General features: G+C 44.0%; 1 protein-coding gene across 3 annotated transcripts in view; it reads right to left on the bottom strand.

The window, feature by feature from the left end:
• mrtfba (myocardin related transcription factor Ba) overlaps positions 1–16410 on the bottom strand; it is a 32683-nt gene that overhangs the window by 4417 nt on the left and 11856 nt on the right. For 2 of the 3 annotated variants that reach the window (XM_078163608.1, XM_078163609.1), the window contains 15 exons: positions 15077–15310; positions 9509–9586; positions 7387–7452; positions 7140–7195; positions 6916–6991; positions 6523–6684; positions 6112–6293; positions 5821–5943; positions 4678–4925; positions 3994–4165; positions 1670–2692; positions 1419–1529; positions 742–891; positions 430–564; positions 199–259 (listed from right to left, as the gene is read on the bottom strand). In XM_078163608.1, coding sequence (XP_078019734.1) covers positions 199–259; positions 430–564; positions 742–891; positions 1419–1529; positions 1670–2692; positions 3994–4165; positions 4678–4925; positions 5821–5943; positions 6112–6293; positions 6523–6684; positions 6916–6991; positions 7140–7195; positions 7387–7452; positions 9509–9586; positions 15077–15233 — 2800 coding nt within the window. In that variant the 5' untranslated portion in view covers positions 15234–15310. The remainder of the gene's footprint in view (positions 1–198; positions 260–429; positions 565–741; positions 892–1418; positions 1530–1669; positions 2693–3993; positions 4166–4677; positions 4926–5820; positions 5944–6111; positions 6294–6522; positions 6685–6915; positions 6992–7139; positions 7196–7386; positions 7453–9508; positions 9587–15076; positions 15311–16410) is intronic. The other variant, XM_078163610.1, reaches the window with a different exon arrangement.

Below are 16410 nucleotides of genomic sequence, written 5' to 3'. Positions count from 1 at the left end.
ATACCACTGATCAACAAAAACCACCTTATTTGCACTACACATTGCACGTTCAACTATAAGATGTGACCTAACATGTAACATAAGCTGTATTGTCACCAAACTGAAAACGCTGCAGCCTACACAGCGGTCTGCCTGAGACTAGATTGTTTTTAACTTACTCATACTAACAGAATGCTGTGGGTTTGTACACCTCCTTACCTCCACTCTCTATGAGAATGTCGAACAAGTCATCCATCTGCTGGCTGGTTGCCGTGGGAACCTGAGAAGACAGTCAACGAGGTTAAGAGACTCGAGGCTGTTCACCAAAAGCAAAACAATTTCTCAAGGGTGGAACACCGAAAATAGTCTCTCACGCGTTCGTGCTGTTTTGTATTCTGAAGGATACAGCGGTGCTGGGTGTGTGTGTGTGTGTGTGTGTGTGTGTCTTACCTGTGAAACATTGTTGATGTGCATGTTGCGGCTCTGTTTGATGGCCTCCTCGTAGCGGGGAGGCTCTCTTGTCTTGGGAGGCTGAGTAACAATGGAGGTGGGCTGAAGGATGAACGTGGGCTGAGGAGAAGGAGACTGGAGGAATAAGAGAGAGATGGAGAAAATCCAGTAAGGCAGGATTAAAAATTGTCAACAGAAGCAAACTCTACAAGTTAAGTTGGGAAAACTGTTAAATGATATGTTGAATAATCTCAAAAAGCTTCCAACAACTAGGACAGCTTGAACCAAACGGTAATAACTCAGCACTGATACCTTATTGAGGGGTCCGTTGGAGATGTGGTGGTTGGGTGAAGCCCGTGGTGAGACCCTGTTATCTGGGGAGCGTCTCAGGAAACACTGAGTGTTCATCTCAGGCCTGTTCTGGTTCTCCACTCCAGTAGTGTTATTGCACACAGTCAGAGTCTGTTGAGACAGAGTCTAATGTTAGAGTCGTTTTAAAGGAGGAACTGAAGATACAGCAAGTGGGGCATCTGTCCAACAATATATTAGTTAGTAAAAAATAGATTAAAGCAGCGGTTCCCAACTGGTGGGTCAAGGTCCAAAAATTGGTTGCGGGTTCATTCAGAATGGACTGCAAGTGACTTTCAAAAAAAAAAAACAACAACTTTATTTTTAAGTACAGTAAATTTACTTAATATACCGTTTCATCGTGAAGTTAATAAAACTCAGAGTGAGCAATTAATATACAAATAATTATTTTGTGGGTGAAGCATTCCTTTAATAGGAATGCTATTGGATCGTCGTCAGCCGTGCTCACATCAGCTCCAACAGTGCCTCTCAAATTACCACCACTACAGGGCGCATTACTGTCATGTGACAGTGACACATAAGTATTATTGTTTCAGCCAAGGCAAAATGAAGGGTTTAGTAAAAGTCACTGCGGCACAGTGTCCTCACAGAAATGCGACTAACCACATGGCGGGACTGACCTGCAGCAATGGGTTCTGGTTGGTTAAGTGCTGGCTGGGTGCCGTCTCCATCGTAGTGGTTTGCAGCTGAGGCACTGAGGCCTGCACCAGGTTTGTGGCCTGAAGGACAGGCTATGACAAGAGGAAGGAGTTTAAGAACACAACTGTGAGTCTACACATAGTTTTCTCATTTGTAAGCCCCTGAGGCAGGTAAACAGTTCTCTAACAGACGTCACAACACATGATGTCACTCTACTTTGTTCCAGACTTACCTGCAGGCTGACAGTGGTGCTCGGCAGCTGGATTGCAGTAGCGTTATTGGGCAGTGAGACTGGGAGGAGGATCTGAGTTCCAGCCTGGCCGGTCGTGGTTAACAAGGTCTGAGGCTGACCCAACACCTGGGACACTCCACCACGGTGGCTGATGAAGAACTGCTGCAGGCTGGGGGCTGCTGGTTGGGACTGTGGCTGGAGTTTGGGACTTCTCTGTGACTGGGAGAGCAGCTGTGGGTTGTTAGTTAGTTGGGGCTGGGCTTGGGGCTGGATCTGGGTGATGAGCTGGGTTTGGGTTTGGGTCTGGAGCTGGAGCGGCTTGCCAGAAGAAACCGTCACATCCTCCAGCTTGACCACAGTTGGCAGGGTGGAGAGAGTCTGGGAGCCCAGGATGGAGTTGGGGATTGTAGCACCAGTGGATGAACAGTTTGACAGCACTGCACCCTCCACTTTCACTACATTTGAGTTCAGGACGGTAGGAACAGGGTTCATGGCGGACTCGGTAGGGGAGCCCCCTTGGCCTCTCTTCTCCACCTCCAGCTGCATCTTCAGCTCCTCCACCAGCTTCTGCTCCTGCTCCAGCTTCCTCATCAACTCCACTATCTGCTGCTCCTTCTCATGGAGCCGCCTGTCCTTTTCTTCTGGGACTTGGAAAGAGGGGAGAGGTGAGGACTGTGGACCTGCCCAGCCAGAGCTCACCGTTTGTGTCTCAGAAGGAGCCTCGGACATGCCTACATCCTGCTGGGGGGCGCAGCGATCATTGGGGATGGGTGAGACTGGGGGTGTGGGGTTAGTGCTCTCTTTAGCCACCTGCTGGACTGGAAGAACTATAGCAGGGGTGGTAGTGGTGGTGGTGACCTCCATGGGTACGGAGGACAGGATGGTAGTGGCTGGGGCAGGAATGCTTGCAGGAGCAGAGGTGCTGTGGTTTTCCTGGAAAGGCTTCAGTCTTTCTATCAGATCAGTCTTTGTTCCCGACACAGGGAGGCCACGCAACTTTAGCTCCAGTTTTAGCTCAGCAACCTGGAAAAATACAAATATTATCATATCATCAATTTGGAAGGGTGCAAGAGGAGAAGTGCAGCTGATTTTAAGGGAAAAGGTCAAAACGTTGGCTTTTTTTCTGAGGCTACAGCCAGTTGGAAGCAGGGAAAACAGCTAACCAGGCTCAGTCCAAAGTTTAAAAACAATCTGCGGTCCAACACCACAAAATCTGACCTTATACTGGGACTATTTCTGACTGGGCCAGGCACTTCCTGGAGTGACTTTAGTGGAGCAACCACCATCACCAAGTCTCAAGGAAGTCACTGATCTCTGCAAAGAAATAGTCCTGCATGTAAGCTAAAATAAAACCACAACTTATAACATGTTTGCATGTATTAAACAGCAAAATACTGTTAATGTATGTATAATCCATGAGTTAATTAGTAAGCTTTACCGGTGCTCTTAGATTAGTTATGGTTGGACAGAACGAGGCTGGTGGTTTCTCCTGCTTTCTGAGCGGGGAGTTCTGGGGGCAGCAAAACAAACTACTGGCATCTTAATAAAGACGTCAGGGAATAACTGGCTTTTCACCATCATTCTGTGAGCAACTGTGGACTTAATTTACACTACAGTCTGTGGACAGCAGGACGCAGTCAAAGTGAAAGTTGGTTTAACCATAACCTCACTAGGTTGGACTTAGCCTGTCTGCCGCCTGCAGCTCCTCATGTAACACCTTACTGTGGCTGCTCATGACTTTTCCATTACTGCCTGTAATTTTTCAAAACTAATCCACTGTCAAAAAATGCTGAAAATGATGGTTGTGTTGTTTTGTAGATGCATTTTTGATGAAAGATTGCTCACTGACAAACACACTCCTGTGACCCCTTTCAACCTGTGTTATGAATGTTAAATGCTTTTACTGTGAAGCAGCAGCAGTGGGAAATGTTCGATGTGCATTAGCAGTACGTAAGAGTGAGGGGAGGCGGAGCTATGGGGGCACTGCGGTGCGTGTGTGTCAGCTCTTTTGAGAGATGAGAGCGGTGTGTCAATACTGTGGAAAATAAGTACTGAAACATTTCAAATATTCAGAACTGATGTGTATCAATAAATCAATATTTTTAACAACACTTAACAAAACCTTGTTGGATCTTTTGTGGAGTTATCAGATTCCTATGAAAACATTCTTGTACTGGCTGCGACACAGTTCACTTCTACAGCTGAGTGGGCCCATAAAAGGGTAATTTCTCCCTTTAGGCTACTTTGATTTCGAGGTTGCTGGGACATGCTGTTCCAGGCTACATGGGTGAGGGGTTTGCTGGTACAAGTGGGTTTCCAAATACCTTCATCTCCTCCAGGTTGGCAGGCAAGACTCCTGGCTTGCGGTTCGAAAGCGTGTTGTTTGGACGAGCCGGAGCCGGAGTCACGGGGGGAGGTGGAGGTGCAGTGGGCAAGGACACCACGATGGAGGTTGGCAGGCTGCCGGCGCTGCTGCTCTGACCCTCGGCCACGGGCCTGTAGTGAGAGAGAAACACAAAAATATGAAGTCATTATTATTTTTAAGGATATAATTTACACTACTTCTGTATCACAAAAAAGAAACAAAAAAAGAGGAAGAGGTGGACAAAGGAGTATTATTGGAGAGATGATTAAAGAGAGAGAAAGGCAGGAAAGAGAAAGAGGAAATGTGTTCCCAATATGAACAGAGCATCCATCCTGTGCCCTGCGCCTCACTAACAAAGCCAGTCATCCAAACCTCAGTGCAGCGGTTCAAAGGGAGCTCTGCCATGCCGCGCTGTGAGGACATTTATGAAAACAGCAGCTGGTGAAACAACATCCTGTTAGTTATTATATGATTAGACGCTGAGTTGTTATTGGAAACTAGCTAATGGCCCTCTGGGTCATTGAAAACAGCAGTATCTGGCCTGCTTTCAGGCTTTTTTTACATAGGGTTATGAAAGCAAGCCAAAGCAGTAATAAAACAATACAACTGCAAATGTTTTCTTATTAATGTTTCATATACGTACTTGAGTGGTGCTGGTAATATAGTCTGGTAGTTGTAGTGCTGCTGTTGCTGGCTGAGGATCTGCAGCTGCAGGAACAGCTGCTGTTGCTGTAGCAGTCGGGCGTAAGAAGAGTCCATGGGTGCTTCGCTGGCCTCCTGCTTCTGGTCTGGGGGAACATACTGGTGGTACTTGAGCTTCTTCACCCTCGACTTGGGCTCTTTGCCTTTCTTACTGCGGCTCTTCTCTGAGGGAGACTTCTGCTGGCTTTGCTGTTGTGGGAGGAAACAGGGAAAAGTTTTTTCCACAGGATTCAGATATCACAGTAAGAGGTGATATCATATTTAGGCGAAACCTAAGTCTTTTATTTGTACCACTACTCCTCGCTTCTAAGTGCCCATTTGCCCCTGGAAACAGAATTATAAGGGTTAGTGGTTAAAGTCTTTCCCTTCAAGACCCTGATAGGTCATCAGTAATTGTCGGTGTCATTAATGTAAACAGATGCAACTATAGCAACAACGGTATCATCACAATTACATGTGCCATGTATCTGATGGAGATAAAAAAGCATAGATGCACATGCACATCAATCGCTCAAACAAGTCAGCAAATAAAAATGAACAATGCTTCATTACCAGGCCACTAGAGGGGCTCTGTAGGCTAACGTTAGCAACCTGTGCTCCTATCCTGTCGGTCTGCATTGATACCAGAGGAGCGGTAACAAGTGGACTGGACTTAAGTTAAATTTTGGGCGTCATATGCCATCAAAGTAAAGGAATGTGACATGGAAATATGTCAAAATGAGCAATAACAATATAATGTTAGCTGGTTTGCTACCAAGACAACACACTACTAGCATTTTATTTTGTTATGTTTGTTATAGAAAAGGGACCTTAATGCACTGAAAAAGCATTAAACTAAAATAAAAGAATGGCTATTGATCATTAAATCTTAATTAACAACAAAAATACATTTGTTGGTTTCTTTTATTACACCTACAGCCATATTGCTGATGTTTAGGGGGGCCATGTAGCCCTCACACTTCGCTCTACCCCGCCATTCCAACAAGAATCAGGACACTCGACCTCTAGAGACGCCTAAAACGTAGGGGTAAGGGGTGTATTGAGACTGAGCCTTAAAGGTGGGGGGAAAAAAAAAAGTCCTTACTTTGACCAGTGTTGGGCCTGGTTTTGAAGGAGCAGCTGTGGTGACTGGCGGTGCCGGAGTGACAGCTGGGCGGCTCACGGGCTGCTCAATGGTCGAGATCACTTGTGTGGCAACTGGGAAGGCCTGAAGAAGCACAGCAAAGAGACACTTAAAACTGCAAAGCAAACCTCTAACGTCTTGTAGACACTGCAGAGTCCAATAATAATGGTAACAATGTTATGTAGTTAGAAAAACCTGGGGCTATTAAGGCAGGCATGTACAAACACCAGTGTAGCAAGCCCTGTGTCTGACCTGCAGTATGGTGTTGGGTATTGGTGGTGGTAGTGGTGCGGGGACTGGAGAGGGCGTCTCTGGCACTCTGCTCTCCCCAGGAGAGGGGACAGAGCTCTGAGATTCCTGGCTGGCCGGCTGCTCTGGGGACAGGGCATCGCTGCTGTCTTCATCCAACACTTTGGGGTAATTCACCTGACCCACTAAGAGACGACAGCAACAAAATTCCAGCACTTAACCACTCACATTGTTTTTATCTCTTTGCCAGTAAAACACATCTTTTATCATCATTCCTCTCCAATTCCCGGCAGGGCCCATCAAACAATGACCTCTTCCTATAAGTGTCCATTAAAGCAAAAATGCTGTAAAAGCACTGGCTGTCTAATACGGCAACATTAGTCACTTGACGATAACTGTTTTCCTGTCTCTCACCGATGATGGCCTGTTTAACGCTGGAATCCACCGGCAGGATGTTTTTCTCCACCAGCTCCATGGGGCCGGGTCTCTGAGCGATCTTCTCGTTCAGGTTGTCAGCCAGCCGGGCCCTTTTCAGTTTCATCTGGGTGGCCTGTAGTGACGGTTCTGCTCCAGTCTCTGAAGAACAGAGAAAGCGCTTTGGGGTTGCATTTTTGATGTATGAAAGGCGCTATATAAATAAAGTTTGATTGATTGATTGAAACATGTCACACATAGTTGATATCATACTGAATAATGTCAGCTTGTAGATTTCTTGTTTGCTGTGTCTGTAGCCCATTTAAATTCTCTTATGCTGGTCCACAAGGAACGTTAGATAATACAATACGTGCATATGAGAATCACCAGTACCTTGCAGGATGTGCATCCTGACCAGCTCTGCTCTCTCTGGACGACTGCGGATCTTGTGCTTGAGGAAATTCTCAGTCTTAAGAGAGAGACGGACAGTCAGTAAACCATCTCAGTTTCCATGCTCTGTTCTGTTTCTGCTGCACCGAGCAACACAACAGTCCAGGAGTGCATTATTACTTCTCAAATCCACAGTTATCATTTTATTTCCAAACTGGGTGTCTTACCCTGGCTCTCTCCAGGCTGCGAATCTGCCCATGGAAAGCTGCCGGGCTCTTCAGAGCTGCAACACATCACATTCTCATCAGGTCTGAGCACAATTTTTAAGGACAGATGATCTGGATTTCTTTTTAAAAAGCACAAACATGTTTATTATTTCAGCTATCAGGGTCCCAGCTTGTTATCATACACCCGCCCACACCACATCAGCTTTTTTTTGCTGACTGATGGACAACTGGCAGCGTTGATACTCACGTGGCATGATGCCCTGGTCCACCAGCTGCTCCCGGGTTCGCCTTTGCTGAAGCCTTAACTGCAGGACTGAAAAAGTAAAAGCAAAAAAAAAAATTATAAAGAAAAGCAGAGGCATGTTGATTGTAATGTTAAGTAGAAAAAAAGAGGAAAAACATTATAGGAAAAATGAGGGAAAACAGCTGACAGAAGATTAACCAGATGAGGTAGAATATAAAAATAAAAAGGGAAAATAGGGAAGAACTAAGGAAGAATACGACATCAAGCAGAGAAGGTAACCACATACTAACCTCTGCCAACCCTGATACATCGCTCATATCCTGCTTTCTAGTCATTAAGCTGACAACATACGATAACGTCATTGTATAAAGGCATTTTGCACACAGGATGAAAATTACCCTACAAACAGAAGTGCACATATCAGCTATTACTGAGTTGACATTAAAAGCCTGACGAGGAGACTTTAGCTCCAGACAGTCAGTCCTATCTTGTTACATAATAACTTCGCTTCTGAGAGCAGGGTCCGAAATACGTGTGAGGTACGGGGAGCTCGGCTCCCCAGAAAGAAAATTTATTTTTCCTAAGATGATTAAGGTATGACCTGCCTTACGCTGTCTCTGACTGGTTTACCCTGACATTCTCACCCTACCCCTTATCAATCTCACTCCTCTTGACTAAACCTAACCAACCCAACCAATGAAGGCAACAAGTACTTGTCAATCAGAGGGAGAGTAGGGCAGGTCATGCCTTTGTCATCCTAGGAAAAGAAAATTTGCCCTCAGAAAGAAATTTAGGAGGAGCTCTTAAGTGTCTTCATTTTTGGTGTCACAGTTTTTTCCTCCATAATTTGATATTTTCTTGTGTATGTAGGTTCTTGAAATACATAATAGGCTGACAGTAAAGCACTTGTCAACGTGTCTGTTTATTAGTGCAAAAAATTTACCATAATCAATGTCATGGGATGCAGCCTACAGACCTATTTGCATGGGACATGTATTACCTGGGAACCTCTAGTAATTTGTAATAATTGCAGAGAGCATCTGTGATCTTAATCGTGTTTTAATCTGCCATTTCTATAATTTATCAAATAAAAAATCCACCACAACTTACGTTCCCTATGACATCAAATGCAGATATCATGTTTAAACATTGGTTTAACATAGTTTTTTTGCACAATTTTTGCTTTCTACGCACCTTCTATCTGCCTCTTTCCCAGCTGAGAATGGTAGAGGCGGCGTTGGCAATTACGAATTAAAGTTTTGACATCTTTCTGGGTGCAAATTCAGGAGGCTCGTCTCGCTACACTGCATGGAGACCCATTCACAGAAAGAGTAAACTATCAGAGGGGCTAAATTTTGGAGTACGATGGATTTCATGCATGGCAGCATGCAGTATGGAACATTTTTCTATCATATATCTGGGGGATAATGCCAATAAATGTGAGTAAAAGCACTTGAAACACTGACAAGGGAAGGTCCCCTGTTAATATTAGTCCCATGCAAGTGCGGCTCAGGGCTAGTGTATTTAAAAAGTAACACAAACCATTGCCTGTGCACTGTGCGGTGGCATGTTTACTACGCCATTAAAAAAGCACTGTACCAATAAATACTTCTGCTTTTACTTTTGTTTTGTGTTGTCCCAGGCTTAATATTCTCTATATGAATTGAAATGTATTGGAAGTATGTTTTTGCACATAGGCGGGTGCTTTCATGTGTGCACATGCATGAGCACAACACCCTCCCACCCCTGACGGATAGGGCTCCCCCGGAAGCCACGGTGTAATTCAAACTTTGCGCTACCTAGTGCATCTTCAATCCTCAGTAGCTGTGAAAGGACGAGATGGTGTTTCATTCCATTTCCCAGTGAACTCTCTTCACCAGGGTATGACATTTCACAGGCTGTAATTACGTGTTCGCAATCCTGCTGCTTTAACATTTGGACCACTGCAACCCAAAACCAAAACAACGCCAGAGGGCACTCACAAGAGAAACAAAGACGGACACCCACCACCAAAACACTAGGTATATAAAAGAGGTTTTATTGACCAACCACATTTCCAGAACTCCAGGACAAGCTGCCAACACCATTAGCCCACTAACCTGCTACAACAAAGAAGAGTGCTCACCTTCTCTGAACCTAATGCAGCAGTCACTGGGGGTCTCTACCTCCACACAGGCCATTGTCTGAGACAGAGAGTCCTGGCCTACGGAGCAGTCCAAAATACAACGGAGTGATTAAGCCATTTGATCCCAAGGTGACAGCCTTTGTATGAAAGCCTAAAACATGTAGCTTATAGTGATATCCTCTCTCAGCCACGGTGCAAAAAGATGAACTGAATGATGTGATGTGACTAAGAATGAGAGGAGCAACATTGGGCCCGTCCTCTAACCCTCTTTCCCTCCCTGATTTTTTTTTTTTTTTTTTTACTGCAGGGCTACAACCCCTCCTACCCTCCACAAATACTTCCCTCTCTCACTCAGCCTGTTTAGGATGGCTTATTTGCTCGCTGTCGGCGATCCCAGCACAGCCTGATGTGATGTCTACACTGGTTCCTTGTAACTACTGGGGAATGGTAAAGAGTCTGAGTCAGCACTGACTAAGGACAAAGGGCGATAACACATGTATCGTCAATCTGAGAAGACAACAACACATGTGTTTTGTAGCTTTCATATTGTTTTGACAGTGGGCCTGAGAAGGACGAGTTACATTAAAAACTAAATACTGACCACAGGCCACTTCTGCATTCACAGGAAAGGATGTGTCAAAACTTACAAAGAAATACAAGCTGTCCTTCTCTAACAGGAAACAGCTGGCCTCACCAACTTGAGAAACTGAGTGCAACTTATTTGACCAGGGTAAGACCAGTGATCAACAACATCAACTTCATGGCTATACAAAGCTGTCATACATTATGTCATAACCTTTTGCATACTCTGGAATGCTGCAGCTTTAATTCCAGTTAGAGCTGTGGTGAAACATTAACAAACTGTATACAGAAATCGATCTGGCTCCTGTTTGTACAGACATTTTGCAGGGCTTACTGGACAGAAGCTATACCTGCCTGAAAGAAATGAACCGTTCTGACCCAACTACACTCGGCACATAGCTGGAGAAAGATATGCAGCAGGGACATGTTTGTTTAAGGTGATATATATAGACTTCCAGTCAGTGGCATTGTCCTCAATTCCTCCGGGAAATGCTGCTCAGCCTGACGAACACATGCTGACCTGTGACCTAAGCAGAATGAGGCGAGAGGTGGATGACATGACTGAGCTGTTTATGCACACAGAGACAGGCACGCAGTTAGCAGGTCAATGAGGGAAACACAGGCTAACAGAAAAATGTATGTTTCACCTGCAGTTAATACGTGAGATTTTTAATACTATCTAGAAGTGGATTTACGCCTTGTTCAATAATGCAAATATGACACAAGCTGACCACACATGGCTGATGGAATGTGGTAAAAGAGAAATCAGTGGTACTTTAAGAACCAGAAATCACATCTCTACAGACATGATGCATTAATTAAAGGAATAGTTTGACATTTTTTGTATTCTTGTCGAGAGTTAGACGGGACAACGAACACTTTTTTCGAATCCGTCCGTTCAATATGAAGCTAAGGCTATGCCCAGCTCTCATAGATTAGCATGAAGACTGGAAACAGAAAGAAACAGCTGTCCAAAGGTAACAAAATCCACCTACCAGCAGCTCTTAAGATCACTAATTAACATGCTACATCTCACTTGTTTAATCAGTACAAAAACCAAAGTGTAAAAACATCACCATGAGGTTTCCAGACACCAGTAAAGACTCCAGGAAGTTACTACATTTAGCCAAGACAGAGTTCCGCACATAACCCTGTTAAAGCCATTTCACACAAAGCTCAGACTTTCGTCCAAAATATTTGCACAAAACTTACACAAACTGATTTTGTGGGTTCTTATGAAGGCATGCACACCCCTGCGGAACATTTGTGCAGGGGAACATTATTCAGAAGGATATCGATTTCAGTGGATTTCCACTTGGCTATAAAGGTTTGCCCAACGAAATCCTTTGTTCCAACTGATGTCATACCTCCAGGTCTAAGTTGCTGCCAAAATGGGGGAACGTCTTATCAATTTGGTTTCTGCTTCAGCTGGGATACAATGACAATGATACTGTAGCTGATTTGCACTTTCTACATTATATCGAGGTCAGTGAAGGGGGCTAGCCACAACAGGTAGCTTTAGCATCAAATTTGGGGTCCGATTAGATGATTGTGTAGTTAACGTCAGCCCTTAAGACATCCTCTATCTGGATAAGTTTTTGTTGTGTGAAATGGACAGGGGCACTATTTAGGAGAAAAAAATGGAACACAGACAGATAATTCACACTACACTTGGTGTGCATTGTTGTCATGCGAAAAATTCACATGAGGATTTTCTGTATTCCCTCATCATATTTTCACAGCTCACTGGTGAGAAACAGCTTTTGATCCCCAACTTGCCATTTTTACATTTTGATTTTTTGTAGGAAGAAACAAGATATAAAGTGTTAACTGAAGAGCTTTACAGGTGCTGGTAGGTGGATTTTGTTACTTTTGGACATGCTAAGCTAAGCTAACCCTCTCGCTTTATATTAAAAGGGGTGGGTGCTATCAATCTTCTCATCTAACCCTCAGCAAGAATGCAAACAAGTGTGTTCCCAAAATGCTGCACTACTTCCTTAAAGCGGCCTGATTAAAGTACAAGGAAAACAAAACTGACACCACTGCCCCAGTTATTTTTTTTTACCCTGTTAACAGAATAAATAATCTGACCTTATCACTATCAGACAGCCAGAGACCTCCCAGTGGGTCAGCCTGTGATGTGTGTGAGACGTTCTAATGAAGACTGACAGCTTTCTGACTTGAAACAGAACTTGCAAACACTGAGTGTTAAATACTGGACGGGGAGGACTGTGTGCACCCACCCGTGACTCTGGCCTATTTTTGCACGTCTGACTAAAGACTGAATTCCAAAAATAAATCAAATACAAGAGCACAGTTGCAATGGACTTCCTGCACAACAGAGAGAGCAGCTACTCAACAAACAATTTTCTTTAAAGAGTGAGACTCTAGAGTTAATTACAGGCAACATTGGCTATTTATAAACTTCGGAAAATGCTGTGGATGTAAGTTTGCGTCCTACTTTGGAGAGCAGCCGATAATCATCCTATTTCACTCTGAAACTTTTGACTCTCTCGTGTTTTTTGCTGTGCACTCCTTTACCCTCTTAGCAGACTTTTGCTGTTATCAGTAACCTTATTGATTTCACATAATGAGCTACCTCTCACTGGCCAGACTCTCATTGCCTGTCACAACAAACTCACAGCCCTTGACGTCCCACTTTGCTGACGGAGCAGCACTCCTCCCTCTCGCCCGGCTCTCTGAGCCACAGTGTCCTGCCACACACAACTGAAGTGGTGTTAGACACTCAGACCTGTCATGATGGTAGACAGATTAAAACCTGCATGTTAAAACCAATACGAGAGAGGGGACTCGGCGGTTGGCAAAATGCTGGGGGATGGCTCAGAGGGTGGAAAGTATGAGGTGTGTGTTCTCACTAGAAGGGAAATGACAAAAGCCGAGATGATGAGTGGGTGCTACTACTGTTGTTGACATTCCACAAAAATGTTCCACCGTTGAGACGTTTTACTGCGCTCTCCCGCAGACAGCAGCAGCCACTGTGCACAGCGGCACAAAATCCTACTATTATCCAAAACGCGATTAATCCACAGCTCTGGCTCAGCACCTTGCGCTTGTTCGCTGCTATCTGACAAATTACATTTTTGTGACTGCGGCGATCAATATCACAGTGACTGCGCTGAACTGATCTCCCTACACCATCTAAAGCCATGATTAGGAACTGGCAAAGGCAGCAGTGAAGTTAACCCACTCCTAAAGCCTGGTAATCATGTACCCATCCATCAGTGTCTGAGTCAGTCCCGTGTGGCTGCCAAAAAAACACCAACATTGTGAGGGTAATGAGAAACTAACATGGAGGCTGGCTCGCATGATGATTATTTTGTTGTGCACTGCACAAAAGAAACGCTGATGGACGTTTCACTCACTTTAATGACCCATTTTGAACTCAATAGTATTTATTTATGCAGTACGTGCCTGTGTGCATGTGTACATACATTAACAGTGTGCAGGCCATCTATGCATAAAGGTTATTTAAGGTTAAACAGGGCTGCTGTAAGTGTCAGCGTGTTGGAGGAGTTGCAAATAATGTAGAGAGCATAATGTCATCATACATATATTAACTATTAAGCTATTTTTTGTGGACTTTAGTGTCACCAGTGGTGGAATGTAACTATCTTTACTCAAGTACTGTACTTAAGTACAAATCCAAGGTGCATGTATTTTACTTGAGTCATTTCAAATAGCCGAGGGCTCGACTGCAGAATCAGATTTTTAGAAAACCTTTCATTTCGTTTTTACTGTGTCAGCTTTATGTATATGTGTAGCTGCGACATAGAGTTTGTCATCTTATTTTAGCAGTGACATTACTGTTTCCTGTAGTGTTCAACAGCCAATCAAGGTGCTCCATGCAAAGTGCTGCACAAAGACTGATTGATTTTATAGATTTTGTTTTAAGAAAAGATGGTAAAAAGAGCACCTAGCATTAGAATACCTTGATCGTGTATGGTATTGTATTTTGTCAAGATGACAGGAGACACTGTATTGAGAGAAGACATATTTACTGAAAATCTTGTTGGCAGCTTGTAAAAAGGCCGTCATGTAGAGATGGTGCGAGGCAGAACCACCAACACAAGATGACTGGCTGAAAATTGTGAATGACATGTATGATATATGGAACTGTTAACTCATAGGTAAGGAGCTCAGGAGGAGTGATGTCCAGAGAGATGGACAACTGAGCAACTGCATATGTCACAGGGATGAACAGGTTTCATAAGACAGGGCAAACTAGAATTTTTCAAATGTTTTTTTTGTGTTGTTTTTTTGTACCCTTTTGTCTTATGTCATGTTTTTGTGCTGGGAAACAATAAAAACAAAGTATTACAACAAAAAAAAAAAGCCCGGATCAGCTGGAAAATGCATCATCATAAAGCTGAAAACAGGCCTGTTTTTCGGAAACCATGAAAACCTTTTAGAGGTTTGTGGTTCTGACAGGACAGCCAAGCTACAAACATGTGATGATCTTACACAATATGACACACTGTTGTAGATTACACTGCCCCTCAGTATATACAGGAGTTCAGCTTGGCAAAAACGTAAACATCTACAGCAGTAAAATGCAACATACATGAATGCAGCAGTGATATATAAAAGTAAAATACTGACTGGGAACATTTTGAATGCAGGGCTTTTTTTTACTGAAGTACAGGATCTAACTTTTGTTGTGATGTGGTGCTACATAAACAAAACTGAATTCCATCACTCAATTTCAGTGGCTGTGTTTAAGGAGACACATCCACATTTTAACTGCCTGTACATTTTTTATTTTGTGACTAATAAGAATAACTTATTTTTATATCTTCTTCCTCACTGTTTTTTTCCGCCTTTTTATAGTGTCATTTGTTCATCCTACTGCCTGAGCATTTTGAAAATAGAAATCTTTTTTGGTCACTTTTTCATCACGGTGGCCTGTTTCATGTGTCTCCAGTCCTAGCATGCCACGACAGGCCTGTGCAGCCATCATATCCTCACCATTTTTGCGTTCATTGAGTGGAGGCAGTGGCTGCAGCGACAGCTCCTCCATCTCATGGGTCACCGCCTCGCTCTGGGGACTGGGCATCAGCAGACTCGACATCTCGCAATCCCCCTCTGCTCCTAGCTGCCCGTGAGAAGCCTGAAGCTCCATCATGCCCCAGGAGGGGAAGGCAAGCAACAGGGAGGGGGGGTATGGGTCACCGTCCCTTGGGGTTTGTGTCTCGCTGCTACCTGTGCGGATACAAGAAACAAGAAGAGGAAAGAGTGAGGAGTTGGAGGGAGATGTATTAACTTCCTTGCTCCTTTCACTGAAGAACTCAACAGCAGGAATACGTCACTCAAGGATCTTGTGGGCTCCTCATGAACATCAGTAATTCAGAATAATAACCATCATCCTGTTGGTATGACTACTTCACCCAAATGGTGAAATGCTAAGGGTGGCATTTCATTTGTGCCATCTGGAAGAGCTCAGTGGCAGCCCAAATTATTCATTAAACGAGCTGGGTTGGCTATTATGCCGAATAATCGCCTTCAAACCACTGCTCGTGAGAAACAACGCCAGCGTGTGCATGAATGTTCTCTCTGTTCAGACAGGCTTCATAATCTGGAATATGACGTCGCTGTGGCGGTTTCAAACAGGGGGAACGGAAACATTTCGGGGAGCAAAACAAACAGTTTAGTATCCATGGCTTCCCAGCAGCCTCTTACCCAGCAGATGACAGAGTGCTCAGTCTGAACATGCATGCTATTTATCACTCTTCAGCAGCACCCGCATCTAGTCATTCCAGGACCTAAGCACTCTTTACTAACCACCCCGATGTGTTGCTTTTGGCTGACGACCACTGTGTTCCTATGGCTGCTTTTATTTCTCCCTGTAGGTCCTTCAAGTGCCAAAGGCATTAGACGTTCCAGGGAGACTAGGGGACTATGAGAGACTGGTTGCTGAGTGCTGATGACATGTCATGTATCCAAACACAACAAATCCTAAACCCTTAATGTTTCATCATCTCTTGATCTGCTTTTAAAGATTATATCATCATCTATATGAAAAGTTCTGTCACTGAGTGCAAGTGAAATGTTTTCACCCACATACACACTGACTTTTTGGTAGAGATAAAGCTGTTCATTGTTCTGCTTTATTAGTTTCTAGTTTACACCAAAAATGGTCGTCCTCAATGAATAATATTCCTGTACTGAGTTCAACGTTTGCTAATTGTTATATTTATCAGTGGTTAGCGAATAACATGGGCGTTGCCTAGCCTGGGCAGTCTGGGCTTTAGCTCCAAAGACTTTTTCTTTAGCCCCAAATAGCTCTCCACTTTGAGCAGTTC

This window comes from Epinephelus lanceolatus, chromosome 21 (assembly GCF_041903045.1).
Source record: "Epinephelus lanceolatus isolate andai-2023 chromosome 21, ASM4190304v1, whole genome shotgun sequence".
Classification (NCBI taxonomy): Eukaryota; Metazoa; Chordata; class Actinopteri; order Perciformes; family Serranidae; genus Epinephelus; species Epinephelus lanceolatus.
This window is presented reverse-complemented; position numbering and strand designations above follow the sequence as displayed.